This window comes from Corvus cornix, chromosome 3 (assembly GCF_000738735.6).
Source record: "Corvus cornix cornix isolate S_Up_H32 chromosome 3, ASM73873v5, whole genome shotgun sequence".
Classification (NCBI taxonomy): domain Eukaryota; kingdom Metazoa; phylum Chordata; class Aves; order Passeriformes; family Corvidae; genus Corvus; species Corvus cornix.
Window position 1 is genome coordinate 1,196,571 of NC_047056.1, and position 22,300 is coordinate 1,218,870.

The 22,300-nt window shown below is 58.6% G+C and overlaps 1 protein-coding gene across 1 annotated transcript; it reads left to right on the forward strand.

Annotated features, from left to right (window-relative positions):
• Positions 1-14,622: 14,622 nt before the first annotated feature.
• PAX1 (paired box 1) lies at positions 14,623-20,350 on the forward strand. The gene is given in 6 exon segments (XM_039567968.1): positions 14,623-14,683; positions 15,469-15,867; positions 15,870-16,073; positions 17,346-17,491; positions 17,682-17,895; positions 19,761-20,350. Coding segments are annotated over 6 exon segments (1,059 nt in total). The 5' UTR covers positions 14,623-14,679; the 3' UTR covers positions 19,853-20,350.
• Positions 20,351-22,300: the final 1,950 nt, after the last annotated feature.

The window sequence follows — 22,300 nt, forward strand, 5'->3', positions numbered from 1 at the left end:
AGATGGGCCTGGACACCAGCGGGACAATCCGGGGATGCCGCCAGCCCTGGAGCTGCTCCTCCCGCAGCTGCTCCGTGCGGGCGAGAGGTTAATGAGCGCAATTAACAGCGAACGCTCTAATTGCAGCCGTTCAGAGGGAGACTTTCCGAGCATTGGTTGTGCCCGGCGTGCTCCGGCGCCTGTCCCTTCATTAATGGGAATCGAGCTGTAATTAGTCGCTGCCTTATCCCGGCGCTGCCAGGAGGCCTCGGGGATGCGGCATTCCAGGCTGAGGGGTCCCTGGTGGATCCTGCCCTTCCCTCCTCACCTGAGTGAGGCGGAGTTTGGGGTGACTGAAGTAATTTTGAGGTAAAATCGACGGGTTTGGGAGGGAAATCTGCTCCAAGCAAGGTTTGTGGGCACCCACAGCGCACAAAGCCTTGACATCGCTCTGGAGCAGCAATTCCATCAGGGATATTGGGATGCAGCTCTCTTCCAGGCGGAATTAGTGCCCGCGTTGTCCAGGGTGGCACCGCGACACTGCCCCAGAGCTCCAGCCCCGCTCCGGGTGGCACCATTCCTCCAGGTTTATCTCCCCCATGGATCCGAAGCTTTTCCCAATCCATATCAAAGCCCTTCCTTCCCGTGCATCCCACATGAATAATGGATGCTGGTGCAGCTTCCCATAAATCATCGCCGTTCCCTGTGCCACGGCTGCTTCGAGCGCAGACATCTGCATTTCAGACCACGGGGAACATGGAGAATCCATCTTTTCCCTTCTTCCTGGTGGGATCGCGGGCTCGGTGCCCCCAAGGGAAGGGTGACTTCAACCCCATCCTTGGTTTCTGAGGCCGGAGAATGTGCGCTCCTGGCTTTTCCGCGTTGCTGGGACACATCCCGGGGCTGCTGCTCTGGGAGCTTTTTCCATGCGCAGCCGACACCCATGGTGTTCCTGGAAAGGCCTCGGGAGCTGGGAAGCTCTTTACACCCCAATGGAATTTAGGGATTGGAGGGAGGTTGGAGCTGGGTGGTTCCCGGCCTGGGAAGGGGTCGGTAGAGGCCCAAGCCACGCTTCCCTCCTTCCTTGTGGATCCATCCCTCACCGTTGGGAGCAGCTGATCCCTCCCGCCAGCCAGGGCACACCCACCCACACCCCGATCTGCCTTGCAGAACAGATTTTCCAGGGAAAAGCCACAGCATTCCCTTTCCAGCCCATCCTTTGGGGGTCTACAGAGCGCGCCTTCCTTTCCCCGCCGGCGCATGCGTGGGTTCGAGGGATTCTCCCGCTCTTCCCTTTCGCCTCGGCTTGTCTTTTATCAGAAATCGTTCGGAAACTTCTTCTCTTTTTCTGTAATTTATGGGCTTTTATTGCAGCGCCGGCACCGCGCCGAGGAGGCCGCTCTGAAGTGTTCTCGAGGCTCCCATTGTCCCTTATCGCGGGATTGTATCTCGCCGCAATCCATCCGCAGCCATCCTTCGGAGGCGCGGGGCTCTCGCGCGAGGCCGCTTTCATCCAGGCGCTGACAGCTCTTGAACGCTTCATTACTCGGTGGTGGGGCCGGGAATTGTGATCATTAGGCGATTTTTCCAGCCCTAATCTGATTTTATAAACTGTTTCCTTCCAGTGTCTCCAGGCGGCAAACACTAAATGCATCTGTCTGCCGAGATCCTGGCCGATAGCCGCCGCAGGAAAACCCACTCTGGACATCTCGGGGAGGGAGCAGCCCGGATGTTTGTCCTATATTCCCACATCCAGGGGTTATTTAGGCTGGAATTCGCCCGGCAAAAATTCCCCACTCTTAACTCGTGCACAGCTGCGGCCCCTCAGGTGCATTTCGGGTTTGGTGGAGTGGCATTTGCACAGTTAAAAAGGGGGAAAAGAGCGGGAAGGTGGAGATGTGTTTCCACATCCCACAGATGTGTTTCCGAGTGGGTTTTTTGGGAATGAGTGTCCCCTTTCCCCTCACAGCCACCTACATAGTGTGGGATCCCCAACGGAGATGATGTTTCCTATTTAAAAACTTTGGTTTTTTTCCTTTGTAACGATGGAAAACCCAACCTCCACGGTTCCTTTCCCCTCAGAAACTTGGGAGGGGCAGCCAAGCTGCTGGGACGGGGCTGGATCAAGCCAACGTGCCCCTTCGTTAATTCCCTGCTCCTGGAATGTGTGGGACCAGGGGATCCATCAGGATTCCAGCCCTCCCGGCCCAATTTTGGGGTGGAAAGGTCACTGAACCCCAACGTGGCTCCGTCACCTGCTGGGTTTGTGGCAGGGACATCAGGCTGGAGCCTCCCAGGGGTGACCCTTTCCCCGTTTTTTATAGAACCAGCCCAAATTCGCTCAGAGCTGGGCAGGGTGGGGAGGCTCCCTGGCACAGCCTCTCCTGCCCATCCCAGGGATAAGGAGAGCTCCAGAGGTCCCAACCCCATCCCTATGCCCTCCTGTTCTGCTGTGGTTGTGTCTGCACACATCCCACTCCCCCTTCCAGAGGCGAGAAGAGTGAGGGGGATCCCGGGAAAGCAGAGTTTGGATCCCCAGGCTGCTTTTTAACCCCATATTTACTTCTAGAGGCAGCACTGGGATTAAACAAGGAGCGCGCTGTGTCCATCCCCTCCTCCTTTGCCAGGAGGGGAAGCACGCCCCGCTCCTCCGGCCCCCGTGGAAGGGAGGGAATGCTGGAAATCCGAGTGAAACTCCCCTTTTCCTCTCCCTTTGCCACAAAAGCTGGGCCGGGATGCTCCAGCCCAGCAGAGGGAGGCGGGCAGGAGGGGAGCGGGAAGGAAGGAGGTTTGATGTCTCACTTAGCCCGGCCGCCGCCAGCCCGCAGTGACAGGATCCAATAAAACCGTGTTGATCCAAAGCTTAGTCCGTGGAGCCGCTAATCCCGGGGCAGATGGCAAACAGATAACGGGGACACTCCAATTTCCCCCGCTTTGCTCGGGAAGAGGGAGGCAGATAAGGCAGCGCAGGGTAAACACCCGTTGCTGCTGCCAACACGGGAGCAAATCCCGCTCCTCTGGAAGGGTTGGAGCGGCATTTCCCTGCGCGGGGCCGAGCTGGGAGCTCGGCGGTGTCACGGCTCCATCGCGGGCGCCGGGAATGCCGTGGGAAGAGGGAGATTGCCATCTCCCGGCGCGTGGAGATGCTGCAGCGCTGCTGGGAGCGGCCTGGCCGGGCTCGCATCCCGTGGGAGCACCCACACCCCACCCTCCGTGCTCTGGGAAGCTCCAGTCCCCTCCCGGGTCTGTTTGTTTTCCCCCCACCGCCAGCTGCTGTCCCTGGGGGGTGCTGTGCAGGGAGAGGGAGGAGATGGAGCCGGATGGAGACATGGATTCCATGAAATGGAGCTCTGGGAAGGCCTTGGAGCGGGAGCATCCCTCAGGGGGCACAGCGGGATGGGGCTGCTCCTCGCGGGATGGAGATCTGGGATCCGGAGCAGTCCCTGAGCTGCTGGAAAATGCCCTGCCTGTCCCTTGCTCCACGGTGACCGTCCCCACGGCTGTCCCCGTCCCTCTCCCTCGGAGGGGACGCGGATGGGACAGTGGGGCAGAGCCGAGCATCCAGGTGGATCCAGGAACGCCGAGCTCTGGCCTTGGACGCTGCACCACGGATTTATCCCAGCTCGGGCAGGGCAAATATTTGACGAGCCGCGCTTGTGTGTGTCGGCAGGGACACGGGGACACAGCCGGGATGTCCCCGGGGCTGGGACCTGTCACTTCCCACGGCTTTAACACTTCCCGAGCTTTGCCACGCCGGGATCCGGGCAGGAAGGCCAGGCCGGGCAGGGCTGAGGGTCCCCGAGGGTCCCCGCTCTGGGTTTTGGTGGCACCAGCTGGGAAAGGGGCACCCAAAGGTGTCCTGAGGGCTGGGGCAGGGAATGCCTGGGGCAGGGAATGCCTGAGGAGGGCCCCTTGGCGACAGCTCCGCCGGCTGTCCCCTCCCGAGCTTTTCCCGCTGGGATGAGAGGATCCCCGGTAGCTCTGGGAAGCGGCACTAGAGGGAGCCTCCAGGCTGGCAGCTCATTCCTGCCTCTTCTCCCGGTTTCCCCCCCGCCTCTTTTCCCACTCCCGGGGACTTCCCAGTCGAGGATTCTGACACCTGAGCCGTCCAGGCACATCCTGCCTCCCATTGGAGCCATCCCAAAGCTTCTTCCCAGAAAACCCGCGCAGCCCTGAGCTTCTTTTCCCCTCCAAAACTATCTTTTGAGGAAAATTTACTTTCCTCCCTTAGTTTAAAAACCTAAATCTTTGCTGAAAATGCACGGCTGGGGGGGGGGCAGCGCTGACGATCCATCGATGCTTCTAATTTTTCCAAAGAAACCCCTGTGAATTTCATCGCCATTCCCAAATTTCAGGTCTTTACATCTCCAAGAACGACGGCTGATAGGATAAAGGTGCCTCTTTCACCTCTGCTGGGCCGTTTTTCCTTAAATCCAGTAACACCTAAAAAAAAAAAAAATCCCAAAAAACCTTTAAAGTAAAAACCTGTATTTTTACACCTGTAAATATGGATATTTAAAAATTTTAAATACAAAATTTGCATTTAAATTTTAGGTGTTTAAATTACATTTAAATGCAATTTTTTGTTGTTTGTTGGGGTTTTTTTCCCGGAGACTTTTAAAGAAATAAACAACTTTTCCTGCTCATGCTCGAGGCCGGCTTGGACGGGGCTCGGAGCAACCTGGGATCATGGAAGGTGCCCCTGCCCATGGAATGGGGATGAGCTTTAAAACCCCTTCCCACCCAAGCTGTTCTGGGATTCTTTGCAGATTATTCTCCGTGTCCTGCTGAATCCAAGGAGCATTTTAGGAATTTAAAGGTATATAACGTCAGGAACACCCTTATGGAGCAGCTCCAGCTCTCCCACACCTTCCGAGGGTCCTGTCGCCAGGAATTTTCACAGGCACACGGCGAGATGCCCTTCCGCACAGGGCATCCGGGTGGGATTTTTCCATGGAAAGGGCCGGGCTCCTCTTGCAGCAGCACTTGTGGCACAACCGGTTCCCCTGGGCGCCGAGATTGGCATCAAGTTTGAAGTTCGGGCGCTGTTGACAGAGACTCTGTCAACACAAAGGTGTTGAAGGACGGGATATTTGTGGAAGAAGTCACCGGGAGGTGAAAGATATCCCCTTCAGGGGGCCTCGTCCTGCTCGGCAGGTCCTGGCTCGCCGGGATTTTCCAGGAGAAGCCAGAGGCAGGGATGTGGTGGCTCCATCTCCTCCCGGGCCAGCGCGGCTGTGCTAACATCCACCCGGGGATGGAGCGGAACCAGAGCCCTCAGAGAGCGGATCCATGCTGGAAAACGGCCTTGGAGGCTCCACCAGAGGGTGTTTGGGAACCAGACATCCTAAATTAGGGATAGGGAATTGTGGCTCAGCTCAGTGTGGAGATACCACAGGGGCTGGTGGAAAGGGGGATTCCCTGTGTTCTCTCTGGCTCTTTTTCCTTCCCCCCGTTCCAAATACATTATCCGGGAAATTTGCTCACCCTTCCCGGGCTCACCATCCCTCTTTTCCTGCCTCTGGAAGGGCTGTGGGAAGCACCCACAGGCAGGATGCTGGCCGAAGCCTCTCCAAAGAAAATCCCTCTGGACAGAGAGATAAGCAGCTCTGGAGCCTTCTTCCACGTGCTGGTGGCTCCCAGAGGGAGCCCCTTCCTTGGGATAGGGACACAGCTTGGGGTGCTGTCCCACTGGGAGGAAATGGAGATTTTGGGGGTTGAGACTGGCCAGGGGATGGTGAAGAGGGTGGGCACAGAGCCATGGGGGCCAGAATGAGGGATGGATGGATGGATGGATGGATGGACGGATAGGGAGGGATGGAGGGATGGAGGGATGGATAGGGAGGGATGAATGGATGGATGAATGGAGGGATGGAGGGATGGAGGGATGGATAGGGAGGGATGAATGGATGGATGAATGGAGGGATGGATGGATGGATAGATGGAGGGATGGATAGGGAGGGATGGATGGAGGGATGAATGGAGGGATGGATGGATGGATGGATGGAGGGATGGATGGATAGGGGGGGATGGATGGATGGATGGATGGATGGAGGGATGGATGGATGGATGGAGGGATGGATGGATGGGGGGGATGGATGGATGGATGGATGGATGGATAGATGGATGGATGGATGGAGGGATGGATGGAGAGGGAGGGATGGATGGATGGATGGATGGATGGATGGATGGAGGGATGGATGGGGACGGATGGATGGATGGAGGGATGGATGGATGGATGGAGGGATGGATGGATGGATGGAGAGGGAGGGATGGATGGATGGAGGGAGGGATGGAAGGAGGGATGGATGGATGGATGGATGGATGGAGGGATGGATGTCCCCTGCCACTCTCAGTCCCCTGGAAAGCTGCAGGAGCCACTCAGACTTTCAATGGAGATGGGAAGGAATCCCAGAGGATTTGAACCACAGGGCTTTTTGAGGAAAACCAACCCTGCTCAGGTTTGTTGGAGGCTTTGTCCATCCCAGGGTGAGGAATTTTCTGCAGGGGAGCAGATCCCGTGGGGATCCCCGGCTCTGGGCCTCCTCTCCATGCTGCTGCTCGGGGGCTGGGCAGAAGGAAGGAACTGGAGGTGTTTTCTCTCTCGGTCACTGGAGCAGAGACAATCCCGGGGCGTTGTGTCCTGCTGAGATAAGGATCAGGCAGCCGCTGTTCTCACCTCAGCCACACCGGGATCGGGTAACCCGGCACAAACGTGGCTTTCAGGCTTTCCTGGGCTCCTCCTTCCTCCAGGTGCCTCCTTTAACTTCCTTCTCTCCTTACTTCTCCCCCCCCTCCCAGTTTTCTGCCAGGATTCTGGGGGAGGATGGCCGCGGCCCCATGGAGCAGCACCCCCTCATCCCACAGCTCCTTCCCGGGCAGGCTGAGCCCTGCCACTCCCATTTCCCAGTCCCGCATATCCCACTTAACCCAGTGCGTTTCCTCTCCATCTCACGTCGTCCCCGCAGCAGCCAGGCCTGACCCTCATCTTGTCTAAGCAGGGCAAGAACCCCATTAAAAACCCCCCAAACCTCCAGGCAGCTGCGAGGAGCGCCGGGGCTGCTCCACGGGGTTGGAGTTTTCCCAGGGATTCACTGGCTGCCATCCCACCGTGCCCCTAATTGCATTGTTTCTGCTGATCCACAAGGAAATTATTTATGGGCACCAGGAGCCTGCCCGGCTTCCAGAGCCTTTCAACTTTACAGGAGTTTTCCATGGCCTTGTTTGCAGGTCCGGGTTATTTTTACCCCACAATTAGTGGGGGTTGCTTTCCCTCCCTCCCTCCCTCCCTCCCTGGCGGGAGGGTTGGGTCTCTCCCTCTCTCCCGGCGGGATGGGATGGGATGGAGAGGAGAGGGGCCAGCTTTGGCCTCAGCTCGTTTCTCCCCGCTCCCCGCAGAAGCAGATCCCATTTTTCCTCTGCTCTCCCAGCCCTTGGCACGGCTGATGGATTCCCATCCCCCCTCTCGGAGCGGGGTTCCCAACAGGCACGTCCGTGCCCAAAGCAAACAATCCCCCCGGAATGGTGCTGGAAAGGCACATCCCAACCCCAAGCCTCCATTCCCCGGGAGCAGGAGCTGCTGGAGCGGGGGCTCCATCTCCTCTGGCTCCTTTCTAACGGGAACTTGACACCCAAAGTGATTCCACGCCGGGAAATTTGCTCCGAGACGTGGAACTGCCCGGGACAGACCCCACCGCCAGCAGCTTTCCTTCCCATCAGGGGAGTCTCTCCAGGCCGGGCTCTGCTCCCCTTTAGGATCCTCCTGTCCCCCAACCCCTTTTCCAGGCCGCGGGAATGGCTGGGTACCCTCGGGAGGAGGGAACGCGGCCTCATCCCGGTCGCCTCCCGCCTGGAAGTTGTTTTCCGTGCTCGCACGTCGGCGGGTTCGGGCACACAGAGGGTTTTTTCGGGAAGGGAGCAGCCTGTGTGGCGGGAATGAACCATCTGAGGCTGCTTTGCGCGGCCCTTGGAGCGGGGCCAGGAGCGCAGGCAGGGAAAACGCTGGGAGCCTGCTTTAATTTAGTGGTGTTGAAGTGTTCGGCTGCAATTAAGCAGCTGCAAATTAAACAGAACCAGTCATTAGGGCTGGTGGGACAAGCCCGGCAGACCAGAGGAGATAAATTATTTCCAATGGGGAATGCCAGAGCCGGGATCGGGAGTGGGGATGGTTGCCCTTTTTAGCCGTCGTCTCCTGGTTTCAGGCAGAGGAATTTCATCCCGGGGAAATGAATCCCCGCGGGTGTTGGATCTCGGGGCAGGTAAGGAGAGGGAGAAGGGACGCTCCTGTGCTCTCCCAGTCCCTCCGTCCCAGGGAATTCCTTCCTCTCCCTGCCTGAGCCGGGTTTTAGCTCCCAGCGTTATTCCCTGCTGTTGACGCTCCCTTTCCCTGGATCCAGCTCCTCCCTCACGGAGGGATCCGGCTCCTGTGGGACCAGCGTCGGGTCACTCCCGGGTTTGTTCTGGGGGACAATGACCCGACCCAGGCCGTGTCCTGGGGGAATTCCTGCAGCCCCTGGGCTGCTTTGGAGGAAGGATTTGGGGCAGGAATTGGTGCCTGGATGGAATGAAGGTGGAGAGGGGGAAGAGCGGGATTTTGGGCTGGGAATCCCCCACCTCCCGTGGGGAAATCACGGCTGAGAGGGGAAGGATGGGGCAGGCTCTCCAAAAACTGCAGGCTGGGTTTATCCATGGTGTTTATCTGGATAATTCCTGGATGTCAGCGCTCCCAGGCAACGCAGGGGGTCCACCTGGATCCCTAAAACTCCCAGCATCCTGCAGGATTCTCCTCCAAGCCCAGAGCCAGGTAAGCCCAGAAATGCTCTGTTAAATCCCTCACCTGCCAGCAGGAGCAAGAGTTACTTAAGCCTGGCCTTAAAGTCAAGCCCGGATTTTTAAGTGCATTCCTGGGATCTGTTGACGTGAGTGGGAAGCGTCTCCCTCGGCTGCAGCGGGATTTTGCCGGCCCGAAATGGAGTCCAGATCTCCCGAAATAAATACCCCCTGCTCCGGAGCCGCGGAACCACACGGAGCCCCGGGAACGCTCGCTCCCAGAAAAGGATCCAGCCCATTCATCTGCCCGCATCATGTGTGTTAAATTCTCCCGACATCTCCCAGAATTCCAGGAAATAAATGGAAACCAGTGCCCGGGGAGCGGTGCCCCGGGATGAGTGGCAGGAGCATTGTTTGTGCGCAGCCTTCCCGAAGGGAGCTCCCCCATTTCCCTCTTGCTGGGACAAGATGTGAAGTTTCGTTCCCATTTTACCCCAATTACCGGCCTGGAATTCTGGCACGGAGCCCTCCTGATAACTCCAATATCCCGGGTGCTTTCCCTACGGGAGCAGAGCTGGGTTTAGGGGGGGGGGAATTCCGCTGTGTTCCCAGTCCATGCTCCCCACCCCGTTCCAAGGCTCCATCCCACCGCTGCTCTCCCAGGAGATCGACACCATTCACCTGATGGAAAACCATTTGAGCTTTTCCCAAATGAAATTTTCCAGCCACTTTCTCTTATCTGGGAAAAAACAAGCAAACAAACCCAAGTCTGAAACCCCAAATCTTTCTCAGCTCGGATTATTTTCGCTCAACCCCACACACCTGAAAAAAAACAAAAAACCCAAAAACAAACAACACCAAAAAACAAACCGGGAAAATCCCATTTTTCTCCAAAGAGGTTTTTCGCTCCTGGAGAAATCAGTGACAACAAGTTATAAGGCTATAAATAATCGTCTTCTGGTTTATTTGGACGGTCTCCTGCGGATTCAGGGAGGCAGAGCAGGGAGGAAAAGTTCTTTTTTATCCCAGTCATCTTTAATTTTGAGGGCCTCGTGCAAGGAGGAGCTGCCAGGCAGGAGTGGGGAGCAGAGGGAGAAGGACTTCTGGGATGAAGGAATCGGGCGGAGAGGACAAGGCAGCTCTTCGCAGCTTTAAATCCCGTTTTACACCCCCTGTTCCCACAGGGGGAGAAATAAGCGGAGTTTTGCTGGGCTTATTCGGGGAGGGGGAGGGGGGAGGAGGGGTTTACGATGGTTGTAGCGTTCTGTGCTGCTCCCCTCGCCCCGCATTCTCACACCGAGCCGAGTTTCTGCGGGGAAATGAGCCCTGAAAAGAGTTCACCCGCCTCGAAATGGCTCCAAACCCTCGGGAAATCCTCCGCAGCCGCACCGCGGAGCTCCGGGATGGCTGGAAGGGCACCCTGGGCACAGCCCTGGGCTGGTGCCCTGGCCAGGGGCTCTGGAGTGTGGCACCAGCGGGAAGAGCTGAGGAGGGGACCTTGGAAAATCCAGGACTACCAAATCCAGTTTTTATATGTTCAGTACTACCAAATCCAGTATTTGTTTGTACGTTCAGCACTGTCAAATTCAGCACTACTGAATTCATATTCAGCCCAACAAAACGTTGGATAAAATCCCTTTCCACCATCAAGGCCAAAGGATCTTGAGGAAAACTATCGGGGGGAGGGAGGTTTCAGGTGTTTTCTTCCTCCCTTTTCTGGCCGAGCAGCAGGGCAGGTTCAGAGCCATCCCTGGGGAAAACAATTAACCCCGCTTTGCAGGCCACCCTCGTGTACATCCCGCCCTTCCTCCAACAAGACCCGCTCAACGAGACGAGAAGATCCTGCACCAGACGGTGCCGGATGGATCCGTGCCCTAAAGCCTGACTCCAGCATTACCAAATCCCACGGGATCTGCTCCCAACTCTTTTCCCGGAGGAGCAGATTCCCTGCTCTTCCCCGCTCCCCGGACGCCCCGTGCCAAGGCCAGCGAGCTCGCGGTGCTATTCCAGCCTCGCCGAGGTGGCCGGGAGCAGGGATCCGTCCCGCCAGGACAACACCGGGGAGGAACGGCTTCAGGAGCCCCCCGGCCCCAGCACATGCGGGGTTTGTTTGCAGAGCTGGGCCGGGGCCCGGGAGCCGATCCCGCCTGGATTTACACCCAGGCCAAGGCTTCAGCGTGGGCTCAGCCTTAAGCGGGACCTTAATCCCAAGGGAAGTGTTTGGGAGGGGGTTCCGTTTCTCTTTCGGAGCGCTGCGGGAGCCAGGGAATATTCCCCAGGGAGAGAGAGAGCTGCCAGCGCCAGGCTCCGTGGTCCCGGGGGGCTTTTCCGGCCCCAAGGATTCCGTGATTCCGTGATCCCGGGGCATCTGAGGAGGAGACGAGGGCTCCATGCGGGACGGAGCCGCTCGTGTCTCACGGCGCCTCCCGCTCCCGCCAGAGGCTCGAGCCCTGCGCGCTCCCAGCGCCCCTGGACGAGCTCCGGTTTTCCCGGGAATGCCGGCAGGGAGAGGCAGGAGCCTGGCGCTGTCCTGCGGCCACATTCCGTGCGGGATCCCGGCTCTCCAAGCCCTTTCCAGAGGCGGAGGCTGCTCCTGCCGGCCGGCCCCTCCTCGCACGCGGCTCCCAGATGTCCCGAGCAGGATTTGCAGGGAATAACCTCCGATCCCCCCTCCTTCCAGCCCCAGGCTCCGCCGTTAACCGGGATTTTTCCCAAAATACTCGGCGTTTTTAAATACCACCCCCTGGGAGGGAAAGGCGATCCCTGGGCGCGGGCACCTCCAGAGCCGCGGGATGAGGCTGGAGCTGCGCATCCCCGCGCTCCGCTCGGGGCATGGAACGGGATCCCAAAGCCACCGGAACGATTCCCAGGCGGAAAAGGAGGAGAAAATCCCGATAAAGAGAAAAGCAGGAGGGCTGCACGCGGTTTATTGCGGATTTTCATCGCTCCGTGTTGCCCTTGCACCGGCAACGTCTCCCACCAGGAATTTCGTATTTAAAGGATCCGCGATCCCGCTCTCGTTTTCACGTTGGGAATCTCCGATCGCGGAACTTACAGTGTGGTTTTTTTTTTTTTTTTTTTTTGGGGGGGGGGGGGGGGGGGGGAGAAAATAAAAATCCCAACGGGAAAACTCCCCGGGGGTTCGGTGTGGTTTTAATCCGGGGGGGGGGAGGGGGTTTTACGGAGGAAAATCGCTTTTGACAAATATTATTGTAAATTATTGAACATGTGGCCTTGACAGAGGTGCTCGGAGGGAGCTTCGGAGAAGGATTTTATTCTGCTGAGCCCTCAAACGCCCTTCCTCAGCAAGCGGGAAGATGTTCTGGGATCATCCAACTCCTTGCTTTTGGGCAAAAGGCTGGAGAAAAAAATCCCGTTGGAATTGATTTTGTGATTAATTCAGGCTTAGGCACCCAGACAGAATTGCACTTACTGGGCGTTTTCGGAGTGCCTGATCCCACAGGATTCTCCAGTTTGGATTGATCCCGATGGAAAAGGAGCTGCATGAACTTCTGGAATAGCCGCAGTATTCCTGAATCAGTAATTAATAACAACAACAACAACAACAATAATAACAACAATAGGATGGCAGTATTAGATAATAATATAACAATATGATATGTTATTGTTATTATACAATAATTTAACAGCACCATCTAATAAAATATGATGTTATTTAATTATTTTATAATAAATAATTGGGAATAAATCCTGGCGAAACACCCGGGAATCCCTACTCTTAACTATCCTAACCTCCAGCTGCTGCAGCAGAGGAACATCCTCGACATTCCTATCCCACATCCTTGTTATTTCTATCCGATATTCCTGATATTTCTATTCTTAAATTAAAAAACAAAAAGCCTCCAGAGCTCCCTGCGCCGCTGGATTTCACTCAGCAAAATTAACGATGTAAAATCGCGCCTCTGTCACCCGAGGCTCTGCCCGGCATAAAAACACCCGCAAAATTCCGGCAGCTTTGGCACAAACAGGGAAAATAGGGTTTTTAAAAGACTTTTCCACGCCGGATCGTGTTCAAGCGTGGAAAGAGGGGCTGGAGAAGGGAAAGAGGAGCCGGAGCAGACGGAAACCATCACGGGCAGGGCAGGGCAGGGCAGGGAATGGCCCGGGGGGGCAGGTTTGGGGTCCGGGCAGCGCCCGGTGCTGCTGCTGGAGCTCCGCAGGGAGCGGGACAGGGAGCAAATTAATTGGGATGTTCCTGCCACATCTCACCTGAGCGGCCGCGCCTTTCCTTTTCTTCCTTTTCCTCCCTTTCTTTTCCCTTTCCTTTCAATAATTTTCTATTTCCATGTCTTTTTCCTTAGTTCTTTTACTTTATCCCAATTTTAAAAAATTATTATTTTATTTTCTCTTTTTATTCCCCGCCTCCGTTTTCCTTCACCTTCTATCTCTCTTCCCTTCTTACCTTTTTTCCTGCGTCGCTTCCTCCTTATTTTGATTCCCCTCCTTCTCCTAATTCCCTTCCTTCGTTTCCTCTCCGTTATTCCTCTCCCTCTTCGTTCCCTTTCCGTTTCCCTCTGCTCCCTTTCCATCCCCGCTGTATCCAGGCGCACATTCCCGCGGGGGCCGCATCCCGGTGGTGTCCCCCGGGTGCGGCGACGCGGGTGGGATCCGGGGAGCAGGTGGAGGATCTTTTCCTACCGGGATCTTTTCCTCCGAAAAGCCTCATCCCCAGGGAGAGGGGGATGCTCCAGCGCCGCGGCTCCTCCGGGGGAAAAAGGCTCCTCCGCCGGCTGCAGGGGACCCCCAGACCTCCCAGAAAACCCATCCCGAGGGATCCGCGGGGCTGGGAGAGCCGCACCTGCCTTCCCCGGCCGCTTCTCGATCGCCGCCTCCCCGCGGGCTGCGGCGGCCGCTCCCCGGGCTGAGCGCGGCGAACTCATCGCGCCGGGGCTGCCACGGGGTGGGCACCGCGGGCGGGGGGCACCCGCGGGACCCCCAGCCCTGGGCGAGGCTCAGCCCCCGTTTAATCGATCCGCTCCCTTTCCCCGGGGCTTCCTCCAGCGCTCGGGCCCCCGCTTGGATTCGGTGCCACGGCTCGGGCCCGGGGCTGCCCTTCGTGCCCCCCGCCCGCGCTGGGGGACACGGCGGTGACCGGCCCTGTCCGTCCCCCCCCCCCCCGCGAGTCCCCCGCTTAAAAAGCCCCCCAAGGAGGGGTCTTTCCACACGCTGCTCCCCCCCCGAGCCCCCCACCCTTCCAGCCTTTTGCGGGAAACACTCACGGTCTTCCCACCGAGCTCTCCATGAGGGGGGGGCAAAAAATCCCGGGAATCCCGCGGCCACTCGTCCCATCCGCGTTTGACAGGGCTGCTCTCGGGCGCGACTTTTTGGGGCCGAAACAGACGGATTTGGTGGCCGGTGGCCGGGCAGCTGCGCGGCCGCGGGGGAGCCCCCCCGGGCAGGGCTCCGCGCCCCCCGAAACGCGCCCGTCCCGTCCCGCAGCCCCCGGCAAAGCCCCTGCCCGCGGGTCCCGGGGGGCCGGAGGCGGGGCAGGTGCGTGTCCCTGTCCCGCGGGGGAGCTGCCCGGGGGGGACCCGGGGACCCGCGGGGAGGGGGCGATGGGACCCCCGCGCTGTCCCCGCCGTGCCCTCCCGCGGCCCGGGGGGTGCCTGGAGGGGGGGCCCGGCGGCGGCGGGGCCCCGAGGGGGCGGGCAGAGGGGGGCGGCCCCCCCGGCCCCGCCGGCCGCGGCCATTTAGGAGCGGGCGGGAGCCAATGGGCGGCGGCGCCGCCGCCGTGACGGCCGCGATTGACGTGATTCCCACGTCAAATTGATCCCGAAGAGCGGCGGGGGCTCCCCGCGAGCGGGGCTCGCTCCCGGCGCCGCCAGGACCCCCGGCCCCGCCGGTCCCCGCGCTCTCTATGCCGGGGCTGCGGAGCGGCCGCCCGGCGCTGCCCCCTCCCCGCGCCGGGCCATGGGTGAGTGCGGCCGGCCCCGGACGGGCTCCGGGACGGCTCCGGGACGCGGAGCGGGGCGCCGGGAAGGGGCAGGAGGCGGCCGGGGGTGCCGGGGTGCCGAGCCCGGCCGGGAGGGCTCCGGGCTGCCCCGTGCTCCCCGCGCCTCCCTTCGCTTTCGCTCCGCTCTCTCCCTGCGGCTCCTTCTCCGGTTCCCGTTCTTTCGCCTCCGCTCTGTCTTTTGTCCTACTCTCCTTTTTTCCTGTTCTCTTTTTCCCCCTCCTTGTTCCTGACTTTTCTTTTTCTCTCATTCTTTCCCCGTCTTTCCTCGCCCTTCTTTTTTCGCTGTCACTTTTATCTCTTTTTTTTCCCCGTCTCTGTTTCTCCTTCCTCTTTCCTCTTTTTTTCTCCTGCCCCTTCTCCCTTCCCGCGGGCTTTTTTCTCTCTCTTTCTCGCTTCCCCTCTCATTCTCGTTTTGCTTTTCCTTTTCCCCTTCCTTTTCTCCCCTTCGTTTTTCTTTCTTCCCTTCCACACCCCCCCCCCCGTTTCTGTCCTTTCATTTTCTTCCCTTCCTTTTCTTTTCTTCTCCTTTTTGCTCCTTCCCCCGCCCCCCTTCCTTTTTTCGTGCCCCGCTTCTCCCCTTCCCTTTTCCCCTTTCCCTTTCTCCCCTCTTTTCCCTCTCCCCCTGCCCGCCGCAGCGCCATCCCCATCCCGCGGGCCACCGCCGCCGCTCCCGCGCCGTCCCGATCCGTGCCGTTCCATGCCCGCCCGTGCCGCGCCGTGCCATCCCGTGCCCTCCCGCCCCGCAGAGCACACGTACGGCGAGGTGAACCAGCTGGGCGGCGTGTTCGTGAACGGGCGCCCGCTGCCCAACGCCATCCGCCTGCGCATCGTGGAGCTGGCGCAGCTCGGCATCCGGCCCTGCGACATCAGCCGCCAGCTCCGCGTGTCGCACGGCTGCGTCAGCAAGATCCTGGCCCGCTACCACGAGACGGGCTCCATCCTGCCCGGGGCCATCGGCGGCAGCAAGCCGCGGGTCACCACGCCGGCCGTGGTCAAGCACATCCGCGACTACAAGCAGGGCGACCCCGGCATCTTCGCCTGGGAGATCCGCGACCGCCTGCTGGCCGACGGCGTGTGCGACAAGTACAACGTGCCCTCGGTCAGCTCCATCAGCCGCATCCTGCGCAACAAGATCGGCCCGCTGGCCCCCGCCGGCCGCCGCCGGCCGCGCTGCCCTGCGCGCACATCTATCAGTACCCGTACCCGGCCGCCGCCGCTCCGCCGCCCGCCAAGGCCGCGGGACACCCCGCGGGACACCTCGGGGCCCCCCCCGTGGCCCTGCCCCGCTCGTGGCCCTCGGCGCACTCGGTCACCAACATCCTGGGCATCCGCACCTTCGTGGAGCAGGCGGGTGGGTACCGGCAACCCCGCTTTCCCCCTCCCCCTTTTTTGGGTTTTTTTTAGTCGGTTTTTTGGGTCGGTTTGGGTTGTTGTTTCTTTTTTTTTTCCTTCTTTTTTTTTTTTGTCTCTTTGTGTTGGCGGTTTTTTGTTCGGCTGGGTTGGTTTTTTGTCTGTTTGTTTGTTTGGAGGGTTTTGTTGGTTTCGGGCTTTTTATTTGTTTCGGGGGTTTAGTTTGTTTCGTGCTTTTCGGCTCGTTTGGGGATTTTTTTCTTTTTTCGCCTTTTTATTTGTTTCGTGCCTCTTCGCTCGTTTCGTGCCTTTTTGCGTCTTTCCTGCTTTTTTATTGGTTTCAGCTCCTTAGTTTATTTCGGTTTGGTTTTTTTTTTTTTCTGATTGTTTCTTTCGTTTTTTGCTGTTTCAAATCTTTTTGTTTATTTCGTGTGTTTTCCTATTATTCCCCCCCCGCCGCCCCCTTTTCCCCCTTTTTTTCTCCCAAGGGCCTCCCCCCCGCTCCACCAGCCCGTCGGGGCGGCGGGGCCAGATGCGGCCTCGGCTCAGCCACATCTTGAACTTTTTATGAAAAATGTGGAAAATATTTTCCTAGGGGATGATAGATTGCCGACCGCAAATTCGGAGCCCTGAATTTCGCTCCGCAAAGGGGGATTTAAAAAAAAAAAAAAAAAAAATATATATATATAAAAGTGTATGGAAAGGGTGGAGGAAAGAGGGAAAAATAAGAGGAGAGGAAAAAACCAGAGGGAAAAGGGAAGAGGAGGCAGCTCGGATCCGGCCTCCTGGATTCTCCCGAGGAATTTGGGAATTCTGGGGAGCGGCGGCAGCGCCAAGCTCGAGCCCCGGCGGCTCCAGGGGGGGGACAAGCGGGCCGTGGCAGGGGGTGCGGGTCCTTTTATCCTTCCAAGAGCCCGAGTAAATCAACCGCGCGCGTTTCCCCCCCGCGCAATCATTTATCCTTAAAATTCCGATGTCACTTCCCTAAATCCCCTCCGTCAGGAGAGAAATTGGGGCCCCTAAATTATCGGGGATTGGGAATTGCGAGAGGGAGGAGGGAGACGGCGAGGGGGGCTTGTGGGGGGCCAACCCTCTCCCCGGGCTGTGATCCCGAATTTCGGGATGCTGCAGGGAACGCGGATTCCTGTGCCCCCAGTCCGCGGGTTTTACACAACCGGGCGTTTGGAAAAGCGGGAATTCCCTCTGTTTCACCCCAAAAGCTGCTCGGACGGGCCGGGCGCGGGGCGTTCGGGGCTGACGCTTTGTTCCCCAGGGGCTCTGGCTGGCACCGAGGGGGCCGCGTACCCCACGAAAATGGAGGAGTGGCCCAGCGTGAACAGGAGCGGATTCCCCGGGCCGGGCCAGGCGGTCAACGGGCTCGACAAGGCTGCCATGGACGGCGACATCAAATACCCGCAGGTGAGGGCTGGGGACACGAGGGGACAGGGAGGCGACAGGAGCGGGGCTGGAATGGGGCAGGGGAGGACAAGGCAGGGGGGCAGGGAGGTGGGAAAAGAGGTGGGAGGAGAGGACAGGGAGCCCCGTCCGCCCCCGAGCGCGACCCCCCGCGCCGGGCGGGCTTTTCTGAGCCCCCTGTCCCTGTCCCCAGCCCGGCGCGGGGCTCTCGTCCATGGGCACTTTCCTGCCGGCCTGCGCCTACCCCCCCTCCAGCCAGCCCGGCGTCTACGGCGGCTCCCCCGGCGCCTACATCGCCCCGGGCCCCCCCTGGCAGCCGCAGGGGACCCCCCTGGGCCACCACGGCCACGGCGTGACCGTCCCCGGCGGCGACCTGGCCATGGCCTTCAAGCAGCCCGGCAGGGAAGGTGAGCGGGGACAGCGCGGGACAGGGCCGGGAGGGAACCCCAGCCTCCGGAGGGGCTGCCCCGCTGCGGGTCTGAATGATCCACCCCATTCCCCCATCCGGCGCTGCCGTGGATCCCCGCCCGTTCTAAGCTGGAATTTCCCTCCTCGCTCGCTGGGAATCGCCAGGGGATGGGGAAGATTCCCGCGCTGTTCATCCCCCGGGAATGAGGTGGGACAGGGCAGGAGCCTTTCCCCGTGTGTCTCCCCCTCCCCCCTCCACCCCCCCCCCTCCCCCAGATTAACACCGGGAGCCTTGGAATGACGCGGAAAGGCAGGAGTTGTGCCCGGGAATCATTAACTCCTAGTGATTACCTACTAATTATTAACTGCCGGCAATTATTTAACGATTTGTTCATAGTTATTAGTTATCATAATTAACTGTTATTTTATTTAATTGGTTCCCGCCATTATGAATGAATTATTTCCCGCCGGGAGTCCCACGGGAGCAATTTGGGGCTGTCAAAGGGGCGTTGCTTTTATCTCCTGTTAATTATTTCGCCTCATTAATAGAGCTCGATTCCCTCGTTCTAAAAATCCCGATTTTCCCGCCCTGGCTATAAAATCCCCGCCGAAATTTCCGTCATTTCCCCCGCGGCATTTCACTTTCTGTTATTTTAATTAATTTGCAGTTAATCCGTCCTTTTTTTTTTTTTTTTTTAATGTTGTTTTTTCCGGGGTTTAAAATTTTTGTTTGGTTGTTTTCCTGTTTTGTTTATTTTTAATTATTTTACCATTTCTGACCTGCTGCGAGGTGTAAGGTCGGCTGTGCCGGGGAGGAGCGACTGAGAGTGAAAACAGAGAAATTAAATTTATTATTTAAAGGTTAAAAAAAAAAAAAAAGAGAGAGAGAAAGGAAAGGGAGAGAAGTAAGGAAAAAATAATGAAAAAAAAAAAAAAACCAAACCAAAAACGAGAAAGAAGGAAAGGAAAAAAAAAAAATAGGATATAAAACGACCGGAGCCACCTTCGCATACTTAATGTATTTTCGAGATATTTAAAATTATGTTGAGCCTGATTTTCTGATTTCCCAATTCTTAAGCTGTTTTGTCCCCAGACTTTCTCTAAACCTTTGTGTATTTTTGATTTTTGGTGGGGTTTCTTTGCTTTGTTTGCGTGGGGTTTTAAACCGATTTTTATTTTTCTCCTTTAAAGCTTTTTTTTTAAAAAAAAAAATCCCTTTTTTTTTTTCTTTTGGATCAGTGTTCTGGTTCTGCCACTTATCTGGGACGAGGGAAATATTGGATTATCCGACGAAAGAGCTGGAGGAGGAAGGGTGGGCTGGGCTGGGGTTACCTGCGGCGAGTGGGAAAAGTGGGAAAAGGATGGAAAGAAGGAAGGAAAACCAGCCAAACCCAGCCAGGCAGTTCCAGCCCTTTCCCGATTTCCTGGCTTTTCCCTGAAAACTCTCCCTGCCCATCCCAGTGTCTCCAGCAGCCCCGGGATGAACATCCCGGTCCCCGAAGGTGGAGTTCCCGAGGGCTGAGCTGGGCTGGGATGGTGCTCAGCAGGAATTTCATCGCCCCTGGAACGGTGGCGCGGTCCTGTCCCCTCCTGCTCCCCGGCACCGTCCCCTCCCGGGCCACCCCAGATTTTAGGAATTTTTAGGGATGTGTTCTGTACGTGGCTGGAGCTGGTCGGGGCCACCTGTCCGGGTAGCCCCATGTCCCTGGCAGCGCCACCAGCGCTGTCCCTGTCACTGGGGGGGACACGCCCGCTGTTGGGGGGACCCCGAGCGGCTCTGGGGGCGGTTTTTGGGGTGTCCCCGTGCTCGCAGTCCCTCCATCCCCTGCCTGGTCTGTCCTTCTCCCTCTCCCCCTCCCTGCAGGGCTGGACAGAAAACCCCCGAGCCCCGCGGGGAAAGCTCCGGAGCCCCTGAGCGCCATCCATGGAATCTCCATCCCGACCTCCTCGTCCTAGAGCCGCCGAGCAGCTGCCCAGGGACTCCTGGGATCTTGGGATCAGCTCCTGCAGCCCGGCGTGGGGACAAGGGGCCAGCCCGGGCGGTGACAGGTGACTTTGTGCCACGGCAAATCCCCGGCAGGACATTCCCGGAGGGACGCTTCGCCTCCATTGGATCGGGATGACGGAAGACACTCGAGCCTTCCTTCTTCTTTATTTTATTTTATTTTATTTTATTTTATTTTATTTTATTTTATTCGCCCCCTCCCCCCCTGCTTTCAGTTTTTCCTTCTTTCCCAAATTCCCGAGGACTGTTGGATGCGGCGATTCCCTCCGTCCGCAGGCGCTGCCGGGAGCATTCCCGGCTCTGTCCCAGCCCGGGGGAGCAATTCCTGGCTTCCCCATGGAGCACCCGTGCCGGAGCCCCTTTTCCAGCCCCTTTCCGGCGCCTCTGCCCCGGGACGGAAATGGACCAGGACTTTTTATGGGATATTTTTCTGATAAGGAACCTTAATAAAAAGTGACAACCGCGGGCACGCTGCGGTGGCCCCCCGTCCCTCAGGGCGAGCCCCATCCCTTCTCCAGGGCTCTCCGGGAGCGGGAGGACGCGCTGGGATCCGTCGGAATCGCTGCCAGCCCCGTGCGAGTGCACCGCAGCCCCGCTCCCTGCGCTTCTTCCCGGGATTCTCCCGCGCTCCCGGGGCTCCGTGGCCACCTCCCTCCCACCTCAGCTGGCCCCGGGGGGCTGCCCAGTCCGGCCCCCTCCCCCAAGGGCACTGTCCCCGTGTCCCCCCCGGCCCGGGCAGCCAGCTGGGACGCGTTCCAGGATGGGGTTTCGCATTCCCTGGCTCCTCCAGCCGCTGCCGCTGCTGGCGTCGGTCCCTTCATTGTGTGGGAAGGGGCAGGTCGGGAATATCCTGGCGGGGAGAAAACACGCCGGGACTTCTGCGGAGAGGGCGGCTCGGTGGGAGGGAGGGAGGGAGGGAGAGGAGGGAGGGAGGGAGAGAGATGCCAGACGCATCCCACCCGGGGAAAGGATTCTGTCTCCAACCTCGGCGTGGCAAAACTCGGTCCTGCCTCTGCTTAAGCCGGGCTTTGATTCCCGCTGCAGAGCTCGGCAGGGAGAGCGGGGAATTTCAAGGAGGCGGGAGCACGGTCCCAGGGCAGGATCTGCAGCCCGGCTGCGGCTGAGTGGGTGTTAGGGGTGTGAGGATGGGGGAGCCACCTGAAGGCGAGGAGGAGCAGCCCCGGCCCGTCTCCTGCAGGGCTTATCCATTAAAAGCCGCGTTCCAGCGTGGGGAAGAGCAGCTTTGGGAATGATGAGGGGCAGCAGAACCCTGAAAATGTGGCGCTTGCAGCGTGCCGGTTCTCGCTGGGACCCCTCCTTCCTGCATTCCAGACAGGGATATCCCTGAGGATATGGGATGGGGGCTCTGAGACGAGTAAGGCTGGAGTCAGACCCTTCCCATTCCATTCCTGCCGGGATGGTGCACGAGCACCTGAGCTATTCCCTTCCAAGACTGCCGAGGACCCGCCAAAACCCCGACAAACCGGCTGGATGCTGAGAGTCCCCCACAGCCCCAGGGCAAAGGCGGCCATTCCCGGGCACTCCCGGGGCAGGGTGATTAAAAATTCCATTGCCAGGATTTCCAGCGGAGGAGGGATTCTCTCATTAAACACCCCCAAAATATTTCCCCGTGCCCAGCGGAATTCCCGGGACAGGCAGAGCCACCAAAAACCCCAGCCCGGTGGCCCCAAACCGGCTGGCACCTGTCGGGGGGTGCAGGACATCGTGGCTTGGGGTCCCCAGGGAGGAGGGATGAGGAGAAGCTTTGCTAGGTTGGAAAACCCCGTCGGGACCTGTATTCCCACGGGCGCACAGGGAAAACCCCTGGGGGAATTCAGTGCCCACCTCAGCTGGGAGCAGAGACCCCGAAAAATCCCCCAAATAAATAAAACCGGGTTCTTAGGCAGGGCGAGGTGAGGCGCTGCTCTGCCTCGCCACAAACCAGGCAGCCTGACAGAATCCAGGGAAAACCGGACTTGATGGGGGAAGAACTTTTGGAACCGATGGGAGCGAGGCGAGGGGGTGGAAACGATCGGCTCTGACGCTTCTGCAGCCGCGCTCCTGTCAAAACCCATCCCGTCCCTCGGAACGCGGCGACTCCGAGGGAATGGGGTTCCCGTGCCGGAAAAAAACGGGGCTGGAACTCCATCAGCTCTACGTGCCCCAGGTATCTCTAGCACCCTTTGGAGAGCACGGAGCGGGATGGGAAATGTTACTGGAGACTCGCCGGTGGAGCCCGGATTGATTTTCTTCCCGGCGTGTTTGGGATCCTAAGGATTTGAAGCCATCCCTCTGCTGTAGGAACGGGCTGGGGGGAGCGGGGCTCGCAGATGTTTGGCACCAGAGCAGGATCGGCTCTCCCCGGGATCCCAGCGCTCCTCGCTCCGGGTTGCGGCCGG